General features: G+C 42.0%; 1 protein-coding gene across 1 annotated transcript in view; it reads left to right on the top strand.

Annotated features, from left to right (window-relative positions):
- KCNAB1 (potassium voltage-gated channel subfamily A regulatory beta subunit 1) overlaps positions 1-15,922 on the top strand; it is a 223,140-nt gene that overhangs the window by 182,482 nt on the left and 24,736 nt on the right. Inside the window, exons 9-10 of the mRNA XM_080657831.1 lie at positions 13,493-13,578; positions 15,221-15,341. Coding sequence (XP_080513957.1) covers positions 13,493-13,578; positions 15,221-15,341 — 207 coding nt within the window. The remainder of the gene's footprint in view (positions 1-13,492; positions 13,579-15,220; positions 15,342-15,922) is intronic.

Genomic DNA, 15,922 nt, shown 5'->3' with positions numbered 1-15,922 from the left:
GGCAGAAGCAGTTAGGGGCAATCAGGCAGGCAGGCAGGCAAGCAGTTAGGAGCCCTCAGTCCCAGATTGTGAGAGGGACTCAGGCCTAAACCAGCAGTTGAACATCCTCTGAGGGGTCCCAGATTGGAGAGGGTGTAGGCTGGGCTGAGGGACAACCCCCCCGCCCCCAGTGCACGAATTTCATGCACCGGGCCTCTAGTCTATATAATAAAAGCCTAAGTGACTATTATGGCAGAATGACCGGAACAACCGGTTGCTATGATGTGCACTGACCACTAGAGGGCAGACACTCAACGCAGGACCTGCCCCCTGGTGGTCAGTGCGCTCCCACAGGGACAGCACCACTCAGCCAGAAGCCGGGCTCACAGCTGGCAAGTGCAGCTGCCACGGCGGGAGCCTCTCCCGACTCCACAGCAGCACTACCAAGTGGTGGCAGCAGGCACAGCAGGCCAGGATGAGCGCGAGCGGTGCCCGGCCCCAATTTGGGCTCCTCCCTGGCCACCTGCCACTTGGCGCATTGCTACATCCCTCGGGGGATGTGCGACTGCTGGTTTAGGCAGTCAGGCATCCCCTGAGGGGTCCCAGAATGTGAGAGGGATGTCCGACTGCCAGCTTAGGACCAATCCCATTGCTTTTCTCTGTAGAAGGCAGTCAGTCTGAACAACTCAGTGATTTAGGGAAGCACAGGGAACTCAGGGTGAGCCTGCCTCCGCACTTGACTCACCCACTCAATGGTGTTGGCAGGACATACTGTGGTGGCCCAGCCCATGCATGTGCAGCAGCTGCTGAAGCTCAAGCAGCAGGCCATGCAGCAGCAAAAGGCCATCCAGACACAAGCCGGCAGGCGGACATCCCCTGAGGGGTCCTGGACTGCGAGAGGGCACAGGCTGGGCTGAGGAACAGCGCCCACTCCAGTGCATGAATTTCGTGCACCAGGCCTCTAGTGATAATAATAATAAACCTATTCAATAAGATTATTGTGAGGAGTAAGTGAGTGACAATATGTAAAGTGTCTAGAACAAGGCCAAGTATAAGTGCTAAATTAGTGTTATTATAAATATTCCAGAAGACTCTTATGTATGTGAGGGAGCTCCATAAAATGGGCATGAAAATATACAAAAGTTCAGGACATAAAGGATGAGGTCAAACTAGGGTTCTGTGTGTAATTTAAGACCAGTCCAATCTCTTCAGTCACTCAGCCCTCTGGTTGCTCTTCATCTCATAACTGGGCACGCATTTCTCCGGAAACACAGGGAAGTGTATTGTGTGTGGAAAAGGCGGCTGTGGGAGGGTGAAGGGAGTTGGGCAAACCACAGAGTAGACATGAGGCATTTTCCTTCCAGGTCAGTTTTACTCAAAGATTTGTCAAGGAAAATACTATAATTGTTTTAAAGTAAATGCTTTATTATGGTATAGAGTCGAAATTTGCATAAATTTTTATGCGAAGTCAAAGTTGTCTAATAACGTTTTCTTTTGTGGTGCTGTAGTGGATCATGTGGTAGACATAATTAAGAAACACTATCTTTGCTCAGCTGGTGTGGCTCAGGGTTGAGCATCGATCTATGAACCAGGAGATCATGGTTCGATTCTGGTCAGGGCACATGCCTGGGTCCCCAGTAGGAGGCTTGCAGGAGGCAGCCAATCAGTGATTCTCTTTCATTATTGATATGTTTCTATCTCTCTCTCCCTTTCCCTTCCTCGCTGAAATCAATAAAAAAAATTTTTTTTAAGAAACACTATCTTATATTAAAAAGAAAGAAAGCCCCAAAGAAAGTGATCAAAGGTTCCAGATATAAACACACAAAGCATGGAGCAGAAACTAGATTGAGGAAAAGACTGCTGAGCATCCCAAGGTAGACCTGGACCGGCCAGCCTCCTCCACAATGGCTCTTTTGATGAATGTTGCTCGGCCACTCCTGGGCCTGCCTTACATATTAACACACAGAGCAACAGGTGCCTCATTGTAGTTCCTCTTTACCAGGCATTTCACTGCTGAACAGCATCCATTCCACCATGCCAAGTTTTGAACATGCCTTTTGGTTAGTTACCAGGTTCCTCCCAAACATAGGCTCTGCAGAGCCAGATGGATCTGGGGCTGCCAGGAAGCCACATCTGCGGAAGGGTAGAGTTTTTGATATCATTAAGATGAGGATAGCGTCTCCTTCCAGACGTCTCCTATGGCAGGACCAGGAACTAAGGCCAGCTCTACACTTTGCAAGAAGCAATATCAATTGCTTCCTGTTACAGCATGAAGTTAGATTTGCCAGTAGAAAAATCTCATTAGGATAAATATTTTTCCCTCGTATCAATCCTCTGCCAAGCTGCCTTCTTTAATCTTTCATCCACAAGATAGAATTCCTTTTAAAATAAAGTTAAAAGCCTGTCCCAAGAAGCTGATACACAGACAGTTGTATAAATGTTAAAAGCTGCAGACAGGATAATAGAGTAAGTTACAAATCAAGATTCTACATCCGCCTGTCTAACCAATGATGGTGACCTTCACACAATTGGAAAGATCAGAAATGTGAGGCTTGAGTCAGATATCTGCAACGCAATGACAGATGTTCCCAAGTATAAAAATAATTGTTCCATTAATAATGGATGTAGAAATATTAGGTGCCACATAGAACTTGTGGGATTTGGTTAAATTAAATTTTTAGTATCTCAATGAACATTTGGAAAACCATTCCTTAATGAGTGTTTTGCATAATACATTTCCTTTTGACATGCCTAAAGGTTTACTTCCTCACTTGATAGAGATATTTTAAACCTCTACACGTGAGCATGAAATGCATAAATACAGACGAAGAGAAATGGGAAAAGATAAGTTTCATTTTGTTTGAGCATGGGCATTGGTGGGTGAGGCTGGTTTTAGAGGAGGAGTGAAAACCTGGTTTCATCAAGTTTTTAATTTCTCTGAGCCTCAATCTCTTCAAATGTAAAGTGAAAATGTGATAATAGCATCTCATTGTTCTGCCGTAAAGCTTAAATGCAGTCATGTTGATAAAACTCCCAGCACACAGTAGACACTTGTAGAGTTACTTCTCCCCCTGTCCCTCTGTTGTGGCTGTGCCCAACCAGACCCAGTCTGAGCACAGAGGAAATTGTTGGTTGTCAGCCCAGAGGTCACCCCTCCCTCTCAGATACCTAGATTTTCATGTAAGTGACATGCTTCTCCCAAACTGCCAACTGGCCCAGAGGAAGGCCACTCCCCTCTCCTCTTGCTGGACCTCAGTTCCAAGGTGAGTTCTGGGTTGTGTTAAGCCAATCGGCTCAGAGTCACTGGTTCATGTAACCAAAACAGTCCAATCAGAGTGAATGTCAGGAGTCTTGGATTGCTGAGGGACACAGCCCTGGACAGAGATGGATAAGGAAGCAGGTGGCCACAGATGCTACTATCAGCCACCCTCATGCCACAAGGAATCCAGCTCTGAATAGCAGAGCACAGAGCCAGGAAAAAGTGACTTGGAATAACCAACTCTGAAGCACATATTATGATCTCTGCCAATAAATCTCTTTTATAATTTAAGGATTTTCCATTAAACAAATACAAAACACCACTGATATATCAAGAAGTTTGAGACATCCTCATTTCTAAGTAAGAAAAATGGCAGCCCAAATCGCAAGAGATCACAAAATAAAAAGCTAATAATTCTCAAAGATGTCATATTTTGATTTTTTTTATATATTACGACTAAATGAGGGATCTTTATAACTAATATCATATCTTTCTATGTGTTACTGATAGGTTTTATTGCCCTATACCAGAATACCTTCCACCATAATTGTTTCATCAATAAATTTGTTCTATCAAATAAACCTACACAGTAGGTGAATTTTCTCATTTATTTCTGCATACATTCTGTAGATTACTCATCCTGAGACATTCACTAAGAAACATTAGGTTATTGAAAATCAGGTGTTCTTGGGAATGTTATCTATGGCAAAGATGAACAATTGTTATCACCTGCTTTGAGACTTTTCTAGGTCACTGCTATAGACTAAATGTTTGTGTCCCCCCCCCCACCCCCAAAAAAATTTCCATGTTGAAACCTAATCACCAGTGTGATGCTATTAGGAGGTGAGGCCTTTGGTAAGTGCTGAGGGCATGAGGGTAGGGCCCTCATGAATGACATTAATGTGCTTATAAAAGAGACCCCAGAGAGCTCCCTCGCCCCTTCCACCATGTGAGGACACAATGAGAAGCTGTCTACAAACTAGGAAGAGGGCTCTCACCAGACCCTGAATCTGCCAGCACCTTGATCTTAAACTTCCCAGCCTCCAAACTGGGAGAAATTAATGTTTGCTGTTTAAGTCACCTATGGTATTTTTGTTAATAGCATCCCAAACAAATGAAAACAGCCATATTCTACAATGAAGTTTGTGGCTTAATTGACAAGAGTAAAACTTCAAAAACTTGAGAAGGAAAGAGAATCCTTTTCCAAATATTAATTTTTTCATTTATGTCAGAGAGATAGCCCATATCTGGAGAAGACCCATGTTTGAACTTTAAAAAATTGACCAATAGCATTGTCAAAGGAAACCCCAGTACACTAACATAGATTCCTACAATCCACCAATGATACAACTTTAAGCTTCACAGATGGAGATGTAAGTTAGGTATCTAGGAAATGTGCACGACCCTGGAATTTTAGTTCACTTCGATTTATTTATTTTTATTTGTTCATTTGTTGCCTTGCTTCAGACAAAATTTAAGGCAATGGGGTTTACTTACTCTCATTTTGAATGTCTCTAAATGAATTAGAATAATTCCACTGTTCATAAATCTTAAAGAATTTGGTATATGGAAGAATAGCACTGTACTCTATACTCACCGAGAATGCTACCTCCTTTTAATCGGGACAGAAATGGTCTGATTAAATAATTTAATTACTACCATTTAGTATTAACCAAACATAGCAATTGCAAACTGATGTTTTGGAATCACCAGGTTTTAATAAGAAATAGTGGGGACCATGTTTAGATTATGTTGGAGGAGGAGGTGTGATTTTATGATACATATTTGAAATAATTATTTCTTGGAGTGTCAGCAGGCACTAGTTGGTCTCTAGGTGAGCTGCAGGAAAGACTGGGTATAGAGATAAGTAGATTATAAAGAAATAATAAAGATGCAGTGGTACTGAAAGATAAGAAAATTGGGTCATTGCCTTAGGCAAGTCGCTTGGCCATTCTTATCTAAATGTGTACTGGACAGTTGCTCTCTTGCTAGGATTAGAGGTACCTATCTGGTGGAGGAAGAAATAGCATAGCCCCTCCACCGCCACACCCACCCTCACTAGGGAGAGTTGAACAAGAATTGAGCAGCGTCCCCAGGACAGCCTGTGCCTGTCTGTGCAGAAGTCACAGCAAGTTCAGGCTCTTGCTACGGGGAACTGTTCTTATTTGCATGTTCTGCAAATGGAATTTTCTGGAGTTCTATTCAGTTTGAGATAAGGTAAAAGATGGAGGGGAAGGGACGCATGACAGGGGGAGGTAGGGATATGCCACAAACTCAAGTTCAATTAAATTGTCCCTCAACCTTAACTTTCACCCACTTATTCTTTCAAGATGAGGGTTGGACTAAAGATGGCCAAACCTTTTTTTTAACCAGTCCTATGTGGATGATCTAACCTCACTTTGAAACTTATGGGTACTTACCAACTACTGATGTTGTTCAGGGCCTTTGAACTTTGGGTAAAAGTGAGACTAAAAGTGTCCCATTTTAATAACCTATTCCACATTCCTGAATAAGGTTTGGAAGTCACATCTGAGCAATATCTAAGGCTCAGCTCAAACTGTCTAGGGTCAGGGAAAACCCGTGTGAGGCAGAGCAGAGGTAGCGGGCCCTGTGCCCTTTAGGGAGGGTTCTCTCAGGGGAGCAGCAGGGCGAGGACAGTGTGTTCCTTAGATTTATAAGCTCCACATGTAACCCTTCCTAGTCTCATGAATCTGGGCTGTTCTGATCCAGAATCATTTTGGCCGACATCCTGATCTTATAAAGGATTATCTTGTGAAGGTCACTTCTTCTCTAAGCTTCAACAAGTCAGACACAGTCACAAGCCCTCTTAAAGCGCTCTTTTGCAAAGAGCCATCAGATTTGAAGTCTTTCTTCAAGGAAGCAAAAAGATAGCTCACATTTCTTGTCATTCAAACGCATCATGAACTATAATCAGCGGCACATTAAATGCAAAGGGATGGATATAACCACACACAAGGCATCACACATTCACAAAAACACAGTGGGATCAATGTTACTTTTCTGTCCCCATCCCACCTTCTTCCACAGTGTACTATGCGCAAAGCCTTCAAAGTGACACTCACCAACTTCAGAGCTAGAAGTGGCCATATAGACTGTCTCCTGAGAACTTGCCCAAATGACTCTTTCTGAGCCTCAGCTTCTTCATCAATAAAATGGGGGTTAAAATATAACCCATCCAAACAGTTACTATAAAGATTTCCTATGTGCTCAATTAATATCAGTCTGCTCATTTGTTTTGAAAAAACTGAGACCCAGGGAGGCTGAGCAATGTGCCCATGTTAGAGACAATGACGGGACATAAGTGTCTCCTCAGTCCTGGTGTGTGCTCGGCAGGATATACGAAGCCAGGCTTTTCCTCAGTCAGCAAGCCTTAAGGCTAGGCATGGCGCTGCTTCACTTATGGGTCTGAGTTTCCATTCCTGTGAGGGAGGATAGTCCTCTCTCTCCAGACCCTCAGCTGAGCACCGAGGGAGGATTAAGACTGATAAAGAACCAAGAAGGAACCTCTAAGCCACCAAGAGGCACGATCATAAACCAGCACCACCACAAGCTTCAGGAGTTAAGTACAGAAACAAGTCGAATTGATAAATAAAAAAAAAAACAGCTGGTTTGGACTAAAAATTGTGCCCAGGTCCAGACCTGGTTTTTCTTAGTGTTCACAACAACTCCTCTGATGAAACCAAGTCTCTGCGTTCTCCCAGTGCCCCAGCTGCCACCACCTCCTCTCCTCTCAGGAAAGAAAGGATCTGAGAGCAGGGAGATTGAACCACATGAAGGACACTGCCACTAGGCAGCCACCTTTGATCTCTAAAGATGGCAATTTCATTTAGTTAAACCTAATATTTATGAATTAACCTATGGCATGTTAGTGCTTGAAAGTGGTGCCTTTGCTTGCTAGGGAACCTTTTTTCTTTTTTAGATTGTAAAAGTATGATAACACACATTTACAGAAACTTGGAAAATACAGAGCAAAATCACATAATTCCACTATCTAGTACAATTACTATTTTGTGTATTCACTCTCAGCATTTTGTAGGCATATTTGAGATATTTGTAAGATTCAAGCTTTGGTTGTGCCTTAAAACAATGAACTCCTAGCCTCTGTTTCCTCTTCTCAAGTGAGAGGAAACTGCACTGGAATATCTCTGAGGTTTCTATTGTTTTTATTACGTTGTGTCCCTTTGGCCAGATGAACTTGAGTACATTTTATTTGATCAAAACATTCATTTCTGCATATTTGTATCTTCAGTCCTTATGGTTTATTGTTCATGCAGTATATCTATTTGCTTACAACTTCCTTTTTTTATGATTTTATTGTTTTGTTTTGTTTATTTTATTTTTTTTCCTTATATTTTCTTTTTTTTAAATTTCTTTATTGAAATTAAGGTATTACATATGTTTGCTTACAACTTTCAAAGTTCTAGGGAACATTTCCCATGAACAAAGATTTCATGTAAGCAACTTATTTTTGTATGAGGGCCATTTAAAAAAATGTTTATCAACAAATTTTGTTCACTCAAAATAAATAGTTATATTAGGGCCCTTAGCATAAAATACACATTTTAAAATATGAATGACCTACATTACTGACAGAAAAATGTCAACATTATTTTTCTATAACTAAAATGTTAAGAATCTGAGTCTATTGGAGAAGAAACAATCAGGGCCACATCTTGCTTCTTGTTACCCAGTTTGTGTTACTCTTTTAGATTCACAAATTGGTCTACACACATTATCTCATGTTAAGCTTCGAAAGGATCAATATCATCCTCGCCTTACAGATGGGAAATGGAATCCTCAGGGAAGCAAAATGGACTGGTGGCATTTAGAGCAGGCCAGTGTGTGCTAGGGTTCAGGGAATAAGAGAGAGCTGCCTGTGGCCTGTGGGTTAAATAGTGAGCAATTATTTCAACTTGGAAAGAAGCACACAGGGAAGTTTTTCAATAGTTTAGACAGTATTTCTCAAACTTTGAGATTTGAGAGCTGATGAAAATATTACGAAGGCCCAGGCTCATTGAAGTAGAATAGGACACACACCTCTGCATGTTCATCAGATTTCTCAGGTGATCCTGATTCATATCAAAGTATCAAAGTGTGTGTGTGTGTGTGTGTGTGTGTGTGAGAGAGAGAGAGAGAGAGAGAGAGAGAGAGAGAGAGAGAGAGAGAATGCATGCATGTCATGGTGACTATCTGTTTACATATCTACTAAAGCAAATAACTAAACTAAAGGTTAAATTATAGCATGACCCATTCAGATTACATGAAAGCTGAAAGGAAATGTGGGAGGAAGTTTACAGCCACTGAAATGGCTTACTTGGGAATGGTATGAAGCAGTGGTTCTCAAACTTTGTTCTGCACCAGAATTGCTTGGAGGGCTGGTTAAAACACCGACTGCTAGGCCCTACCCACCCCCAGATTTTATAATTCAGTAGGTCTGAGGTAAGACCCTAGGAATTGCCTCTCTAACAAGTTCCCAGGGGCTGCCGATGCTGCCACACTTTGGGAGCATTGGTGTAGACCCGCAGAGGGTTCCAAGCCCAGCCTGCACACCAGAATCCTCAGGGAGGGGTTTTTAAAGTGTTGATGCCAGGCCTCACCCAGAGATCTGATATAATAGGACTTCGGTGGAGCCCGGATAGTGTTATTTTGAGCCCAGATAGAGCAGTCGGGGTTGAGAACCACGGAGCTAAGGATTCCTGGAAGAGCAAAGTAGTCACATTCAGTCCTGGGTTGCCAGATTGAGTCAGTCTGTGCGTTCTTTGCAAGAAGCAGGTGAATGCAATGCACTAAATGATCTTCCTAATGTCTTTCTCCCCACTCAGAATCCATGCTCTGACCAGATGCTTTTAAAATGCATTTCCATGATACGCAAGTAAAACAGCAGACTCAATTTTTTATCTTAACAATGCTGCCCTCTAGTGTCCTTAAGTAGTCTAATAACGTAAAAACCCCCCTCAGCCATCAGTATGGCGATCTCCTGTTAGCTCAACACTTGGGGGATTTTTCTCTGACATTAAAAAGAAATTTTAATGTATATTAAGTTAAATTTTATTTTCTGGCAACATGAATCCCCACCTGCGGCCTTTCGGTTCTCCCATAACTCCTCCCTGCAGCCTCCTCCTGGATTAAAGCTTTTACTACAAATACAATTCAACCGAAAAGCAGAGCCCTGGTCCTTCTCTCTTTCTATACATTTTATTGTTAAACAATTTGTAGGGACAATTACAGGAGCAATTTGTGATATTATTATCAGTCCATGTGGTTCTAAAGACATCCTTTTTCTCCGAACTTGGTGAGAAGTGCCTTCATCCAATAAAGGCAAAATGAGAAGAAAAGAGAAAGCTAGCTCTGTTCATGTGGTCCATTTTTACAGTTTTTGTTGTCCTTCGGCTCTTTTTCAAATTGTAATACTGCAGTAAGTCAAACTCAACTACACATCTTGCAATACTATTTCCACTATAGACTGTTCTCAAAGATAAGGATGTTGCTTCTGACAAAGAAAAAAGGACTCCTGGAATTCTCCTTTCAATATTCCACCAACCTCGTCTCTGTGGGGTCAGAGGTCAAACGAATCAGGGAGAGAGAAATTACCAGCAGCTTTAGTTCTGGAACATTGGAGCGTCTTCATAGGCTCTTCCACACTCAGAACTATTCGTTCTCTCCTTTCCCTCACTTCTCACACCCACCTCATTTTCACTTGACTGGGAATTCATTGAGAATAGAATTCATCAAACAGGAGCTCCCATGTCTTCCAGGACGGGTTCTAAGACCTCCTGGGTCCCACTGTGTTGAAGGACATGTCCTTCCCACCCGACATTCCCCTGCTCCATCTCACTCTAACAAGTCTCCCTCTCCCTTCTTTTTCCCCCAATCCCCATCCCATATCATCAATAACTCCTCTTTCTAGATCACTTCCTACATCATGCAAGCTTAGTCTTATATCGTCCATCTTTAAAATAAAACTTTCATCCGGCCCGTGTGGCTCAGTGGTTGAGTATGAACCTATGAACCAGGAGGTCACGGTTCAATTCCTGGTCAGGGCACATGCCCTGGTTGCAGGCTTGATCCCCAGTAAGGGGTGAACAGGAGGCAGCCAATCAATGATTCTCTCTCATCATTGATGTTTCTCTCTCTCTTTCCTTCTCCCTTCCTCTCTGAAATCAATAAAAATATTTTTTAAATAAAAATAAAACTCTCCTTTGACCTTAAGGGCCCCTTCAGCTACTGCCCTCTTTGTTCTATTCACTTCCAAACTCAGCCTACCCAGGTTGCTTCTCAAGTCTTCCCTTTCCCACGCCCATGCTTCCCATCGGCTGCAGCTTGGCCTTGGTCTTATCACACCACCGACAATGAAGCTGCTCTTCTCATGCTCCACGATGACCTCCTTGTCATGGGGCCAAATCCAATGGACACTATTAGGGGCCCTTTGGACTTATATGCTCACGGCGTTCCAGTGCATTGGCACAGCTCCTTCTTGGAGCATTCCCTGCTCTTGGTTCTGAAACAGTTCCCCCTCTGGCTTCCTTCCTGCCCCTCTGGTTCCTGATGACCCTGACACCACAGTGTCCTATCTCCAACCTCTGGGCTGGCTCTTAAAACGTCTTCTCTCTTCCCTCTGCAGATTCCCCTCACATAGTCTCACCTAATTCCATGAATCTAAGTATGAGTAATAGACAGGTAACTAATAAATATATCACCTCCAGCCCACGTTGCTCACTGTGTCATTCATTCAATTATCTCTGTATGACATCTCTCCTTTAATATGTCACAGGCATTTCCATTTTTTGCATGTCCAACGAGGAACCACTGATTCTGCCCCCCCCCAAAACAAACAAACAAACAAAAAAACCTGTTCCTCCTTCAGTCTCCTTCACTGTAAGTGGCCAGATATCTGTGACATTGCCTTGATTCCTACCTTTCCCTTACCTGCCGCATTCAGTCCATCAGCAAGTCTTACAGATTCTTCCTCTAAAGTATATTTGAATCCATCCATTTCTCTATTCTACCACCCTATTCCAAGCCATCCTCATCTCCTGTCTGGAATACTGCAATACCTTCCTAAAGATCTTCCTGCTTCCTGCAATCCTGCCCCTGGGATTCTCCATGCGCAGTCAGGGATAGCGTTATGAAACAGAAACACATCCTGTTATTTCCTTACCTAAAAAACGTTAATGATTTCCCATTAAGCTTTGAATGACATACAAATAACATAGTTTTCCCTCTGCCAACTTCATTTGTATCTCTGTCCTCTTTCCTTACTAGATCCTGCTGCATTGGCTTCCTTCTGATTGCTGGAACTCACCAAGTTGTGCCTCGGGGCCTTTGCACATGCTGTTCCATTTGCCTAGAGATTGTGCTTTCCCTGTTCTTACCCAAGCTGGCTCCTTTTTACTTTTCAAGCCTACACATTACTCCTCAGGAAGACCTTTCTTGCCTAACCAAATAAGTCTTTCCTCTCATTCTCTATATCCACCTGCTATTTGTTTACTTCATAACACTTCAAATTTTGTAATTACTTACTTGTTTACATCTCCATCTTCCCCACTGGACTCTAAACTCCCTGAGTACAGGAGGCTTGTATGTTGTACACATAGATGAATCCAGCAATTGGCACAGTACCTGGCAACTATTAGGCTTTTAATCCTGTGTGTTAAATAAGTGAATAAAGGTACTCACAGCCTCCACTCCACCTTAACTGCTCTGGTCAAGGTCTCAGTGATGGCCATGTGGCCAAGCCACACAGTGTTCTGTGCTCATCTCACTGATTACAGACTAGAGACAGGAGAGCGTCTTGGGTTCATTTTATTCTCTGTGAACCTCATCAGTGTTTCCGATGGTCTTAGGCTCTACAGCAGTGGTTCTCAACAGGTTGAGAACCACTAGCAGGGTCACCTAAGACCATCGGAAAACACAGATATTTACATTATGATTCATAACAGTAGCAAAATTACAGTTATGAAGTAGCAACGAAAATAATTATGATTCATAACAGTAGCAAAATTACAGTTATGAAGTAGCAACGAAAATAATTTTATGGTTGGGGGTCACCACAACGTGAGGAACTGTATTAAAGGGTCACGGCATTAAAAGGGTTGAGAACCACTGGTTTACATAAACCAAGCAAGGAAGCTAAGACCCTAATCCTGCTGCCTCATTCAAAATCCTGTGCCCTACCAATTTAGACAGTGCTGTTTATGAGAAATAAAATAAGAATACATGTACCTCAACTCTACTTTGATTCTTTTGAAGGACATTTAACCCATAGGTATTGGTGGGACACAGAGAAGCTAACGTCTGCAACCCCTTGAAAATGCCAGTTGATGTAGCATCCTGGGTGTTTGGCTGACCTGCTTTGTAGAAGAAATCCAACCGTGATTGTGACTTTTCACTCAGTTGAACTTGTGGCTCTGCATGCTCCCTGGTTCTGCATCCCATCTGGCTGGTGCCAAGAGGATTAACTTGGCTCCACCTCTCTGGCACAGTGATTCATTGTCCAGTTTAGGAAAGGTAATGTCAGGCTGAGAGAGGCTGATGAGCAAACTGGGTGGGGCCACAAACAGCGCCCCACCCCCCCGCACCCGCCACCCCCAGGGAAATTCATTACTCGGGTGTCTTAGAATAAAGTTTGGTTCAAAGTGGTTAAGAACAAGGAGTGCCATTGTGGGCTAGGAGCCACTGTGGCTTCAGCTGTTTGCTCAGCATTTAATATGTTTATCTTTCTGCTAAATACATTGCTGTTGAGTCATCTCCGTTACACCGCCACCCTGTGTGAGGCCCAGCTCTGCAAATCCAGCACACAGAAGCAGGCCTTCTATCCTCAGTGACCTTACATTCTACAAAGTCAAAACAAATGCTTTCTCTTACTTCTCACTTTGGTGAGCAAAGGACCCAGGTTCCGAAGGAGGTGAATCATGTGTTCTTTCATCAGACCAGAAACCATGAAGCAATAAAAGTCAATGAAGAACTTAAAGAGCTCATTATGTTTTTAATATCATTTAGTGTTATGGCTGCAAATGGAAATGGAAAGTCAATTTACTCAAAAGTACCATCAGCCTCCACATCATCAATATTTCATGGCAGACTATTATGTTGTCACCAATGTCAAAGCAATTATATTAATCAAACAAATACTTGGATTAAACTTTTAAGCTTTGAGCAGGGGGGAAAAAACCCAAAGACCATATAACTTTGAAAAATAGAAAAACTCATGAAATGCTGTTTGGCCTTCCACAGAAATTGTTCGAGCCATGACACACGTAATAAACCAAGGCATGGCAATGTACTGGGGAACCTCGAGGTGGAGCGCTATGGAGATCATGGTAATTTCATTTCTACTTTTAAATGGCCGTTGAGCATCTTATTACAGGTATTATTGCACTTTGCTTTATTGTTCTTCACACATACTGCATTTTTTACAAATTGAAGGTTTGTGGCAACCCTCCATGGAGCAAGTCTCTTAGTGCCAGTTTTCTAATAGCATTTGCTCACTTTCTGTCTCTGTGTCACATTTTGGTAATTCTCACAATATTTCAAACTTTTTCATTATTGTTATCCTAGAGGCTCGGTGCACAAAATTCATGCATGGGTAGGGTCCCTAGGCCTGGCCGGTGATCAGGGCTGATCTGTGGGGCCTGGGGCCTGAAATGAGTGTCCGCCCCTTGGTGGTCAGTGCGCATCATTGCGACCGGTCATTCCACTGGTCATTCCACTGGTCGGTATATTTGCATATTCAGCTTGTATTATTTAGGATTTATTATGGTGATCTGTGATCAGCGATCTCTGATGTTACCCTCCACCAGCAAAAAAGTTACCTCTTGCAAGCTGAAGGCTCAGAAAATGGTCAGCATTTTTAGCAATAAAGTATTTTTTAATTAAGATATGTACATTGATTTTTTTTTTTTAGACATAAGGCTATTGCACACTTAATGGACTACAAAAGTGATTTTCAACCAGTATGCCACAGAATGTTTAAAATATGCAATACCTGACTATTTAGTCGGGGGCACTGACCTCTTTTCCCTTAGATTGTAAAAAAAAAAAAAAAAAAAAAAAAGACAATAGCCAACACAATAATAGCCATCCGGTGTGAATGAATCAAAATTATATCTATTTTTTGGTCAGAATGACAAAAATATATTTTTTGATGTACAACAAAATTTTAGTAATTAGTTTATATGTGCCATGAAATGAAAAAATTGCAGGACTACATCATAGTATAGCCATAACTTTTATATGCACTGGGAAGCCAAAAAATTTGTGTGACTCGCCTTATTGCGATGTTCACTTTATTGCAGTGGTCTGGAACTAAGCCTGCAATGTCTCTCAGGTATGCATGTACTGCTCCTCAGATGCCATGTGTAAACTGCAAGACCTCTTGCGATCTTTCCTCACAATCGCTGTGGCATGAGAATTCTCTGGTCAGTTCCCTCATTACAGAGGGATGTGGGGGCTGGAGCTCATCAGCTCAGAACACAACAGGGAGGGTGCAAGTCTAACAGGAAATGCGGTTTAGCATGTCTTTGGCAACAAGAGAGTAAATTGAATTTCTTAGCTAATGAGAACACAATATTCTAGTTTTCTTTTGAAAACTCTATTAAATGACTGTACTGTTTATCACATGCTAATTAAAGATCACCTGTAGATACTGTCTGTTTCATTTCTTTATAGACTCTAAAAAATAGTCAAACTACATTTTCTTCATTGTCGTCCATAATTCACACTGGGACTAATTTGCCCTGGGCTTTACTCAGCCCAAACCCTCCCGAAAAATAATAAGGATTTCTTGCATTTGGTATTGCTCTTAGTGAAACTGATGGTCATAACTTTGCCTATTGTATGTCATCCTCCATGCTTCTTGATTTGTATTGATTTTACTAAAATGAAAATTTCTCATGCATAGAATCACAGAGCAGTCTTATTTCTCATCAGCATAAATCCAGTTGCAATCTTATTTCTCCCTAGGAAGCCTACTCTGTAGCAAGACAGTTCAATATGATCCCTCCAGTCTGTGAACAAGCTGAGTACCATCTTTTCCAGAGAGAGAAAGTGGAGGTTCAGCTACCGGAGCTCTACCATAAAATAGGTAATCTCCACAATCAAATTTGTTGATTATTTTTAACAACAGTAGGCCCCGTGATCTGGAGGGTGGGTGGGTGGGATTATTAAAATGCTTCCCTAAATGTCCCTTATTAACATAATAAGAGCTATGCATTCCAGAGACTGTAGAAGAATCAAGTGTGCCTTTATGTAGTTTGCGGGGTAGCTATAGCAGAGGTGCAAACTGTGACTGGCATATTATAATTATACTCAGTAGGTGTTCAAAAAATGCATACAGAATGCAGGGGAGAAACCCATGAATAAACTCATTTTTCATGGGGTGCTTGCTGTGGCCAAAGCATGCATCCTTGAGAAGATTATGACCGCCTTTCCAAAAGATTATGGATATATACATATATATCTCCCACTCTGTGCCTGGAACCGAGTCAGACATGGAATTCAAGGACAACTCACAAACCAGGCACTACATGTTTGTGTAGGTAGACAGGATGTCAACGAGAGGGGGGAAATATATACACACCATATACACAAAAATTGTGGACATCAGAAAAACATGAATAAGCCACATTTTCAGGGTTATTTATGTATTTAAGTTCCCAGAGATAA

This window comes from Plecotus auritus, assembly GCF_963455305.1.
Source record: "Plecotus auritus genome assembly, chromosome: 2".
NCBI classification, from domain to species: domain Eukaryota; kingdom Metazoa; phylum Chordata; class Mammalia; order Chiroptera; family Vespertilionidae; genus Plecotus; species Plecotus auritus.
The sequence above is the reverse complement of the archived record's forward strand: the minus strand, read 5'-3'. Positions and strand labels throughout refer to the sequence as shown.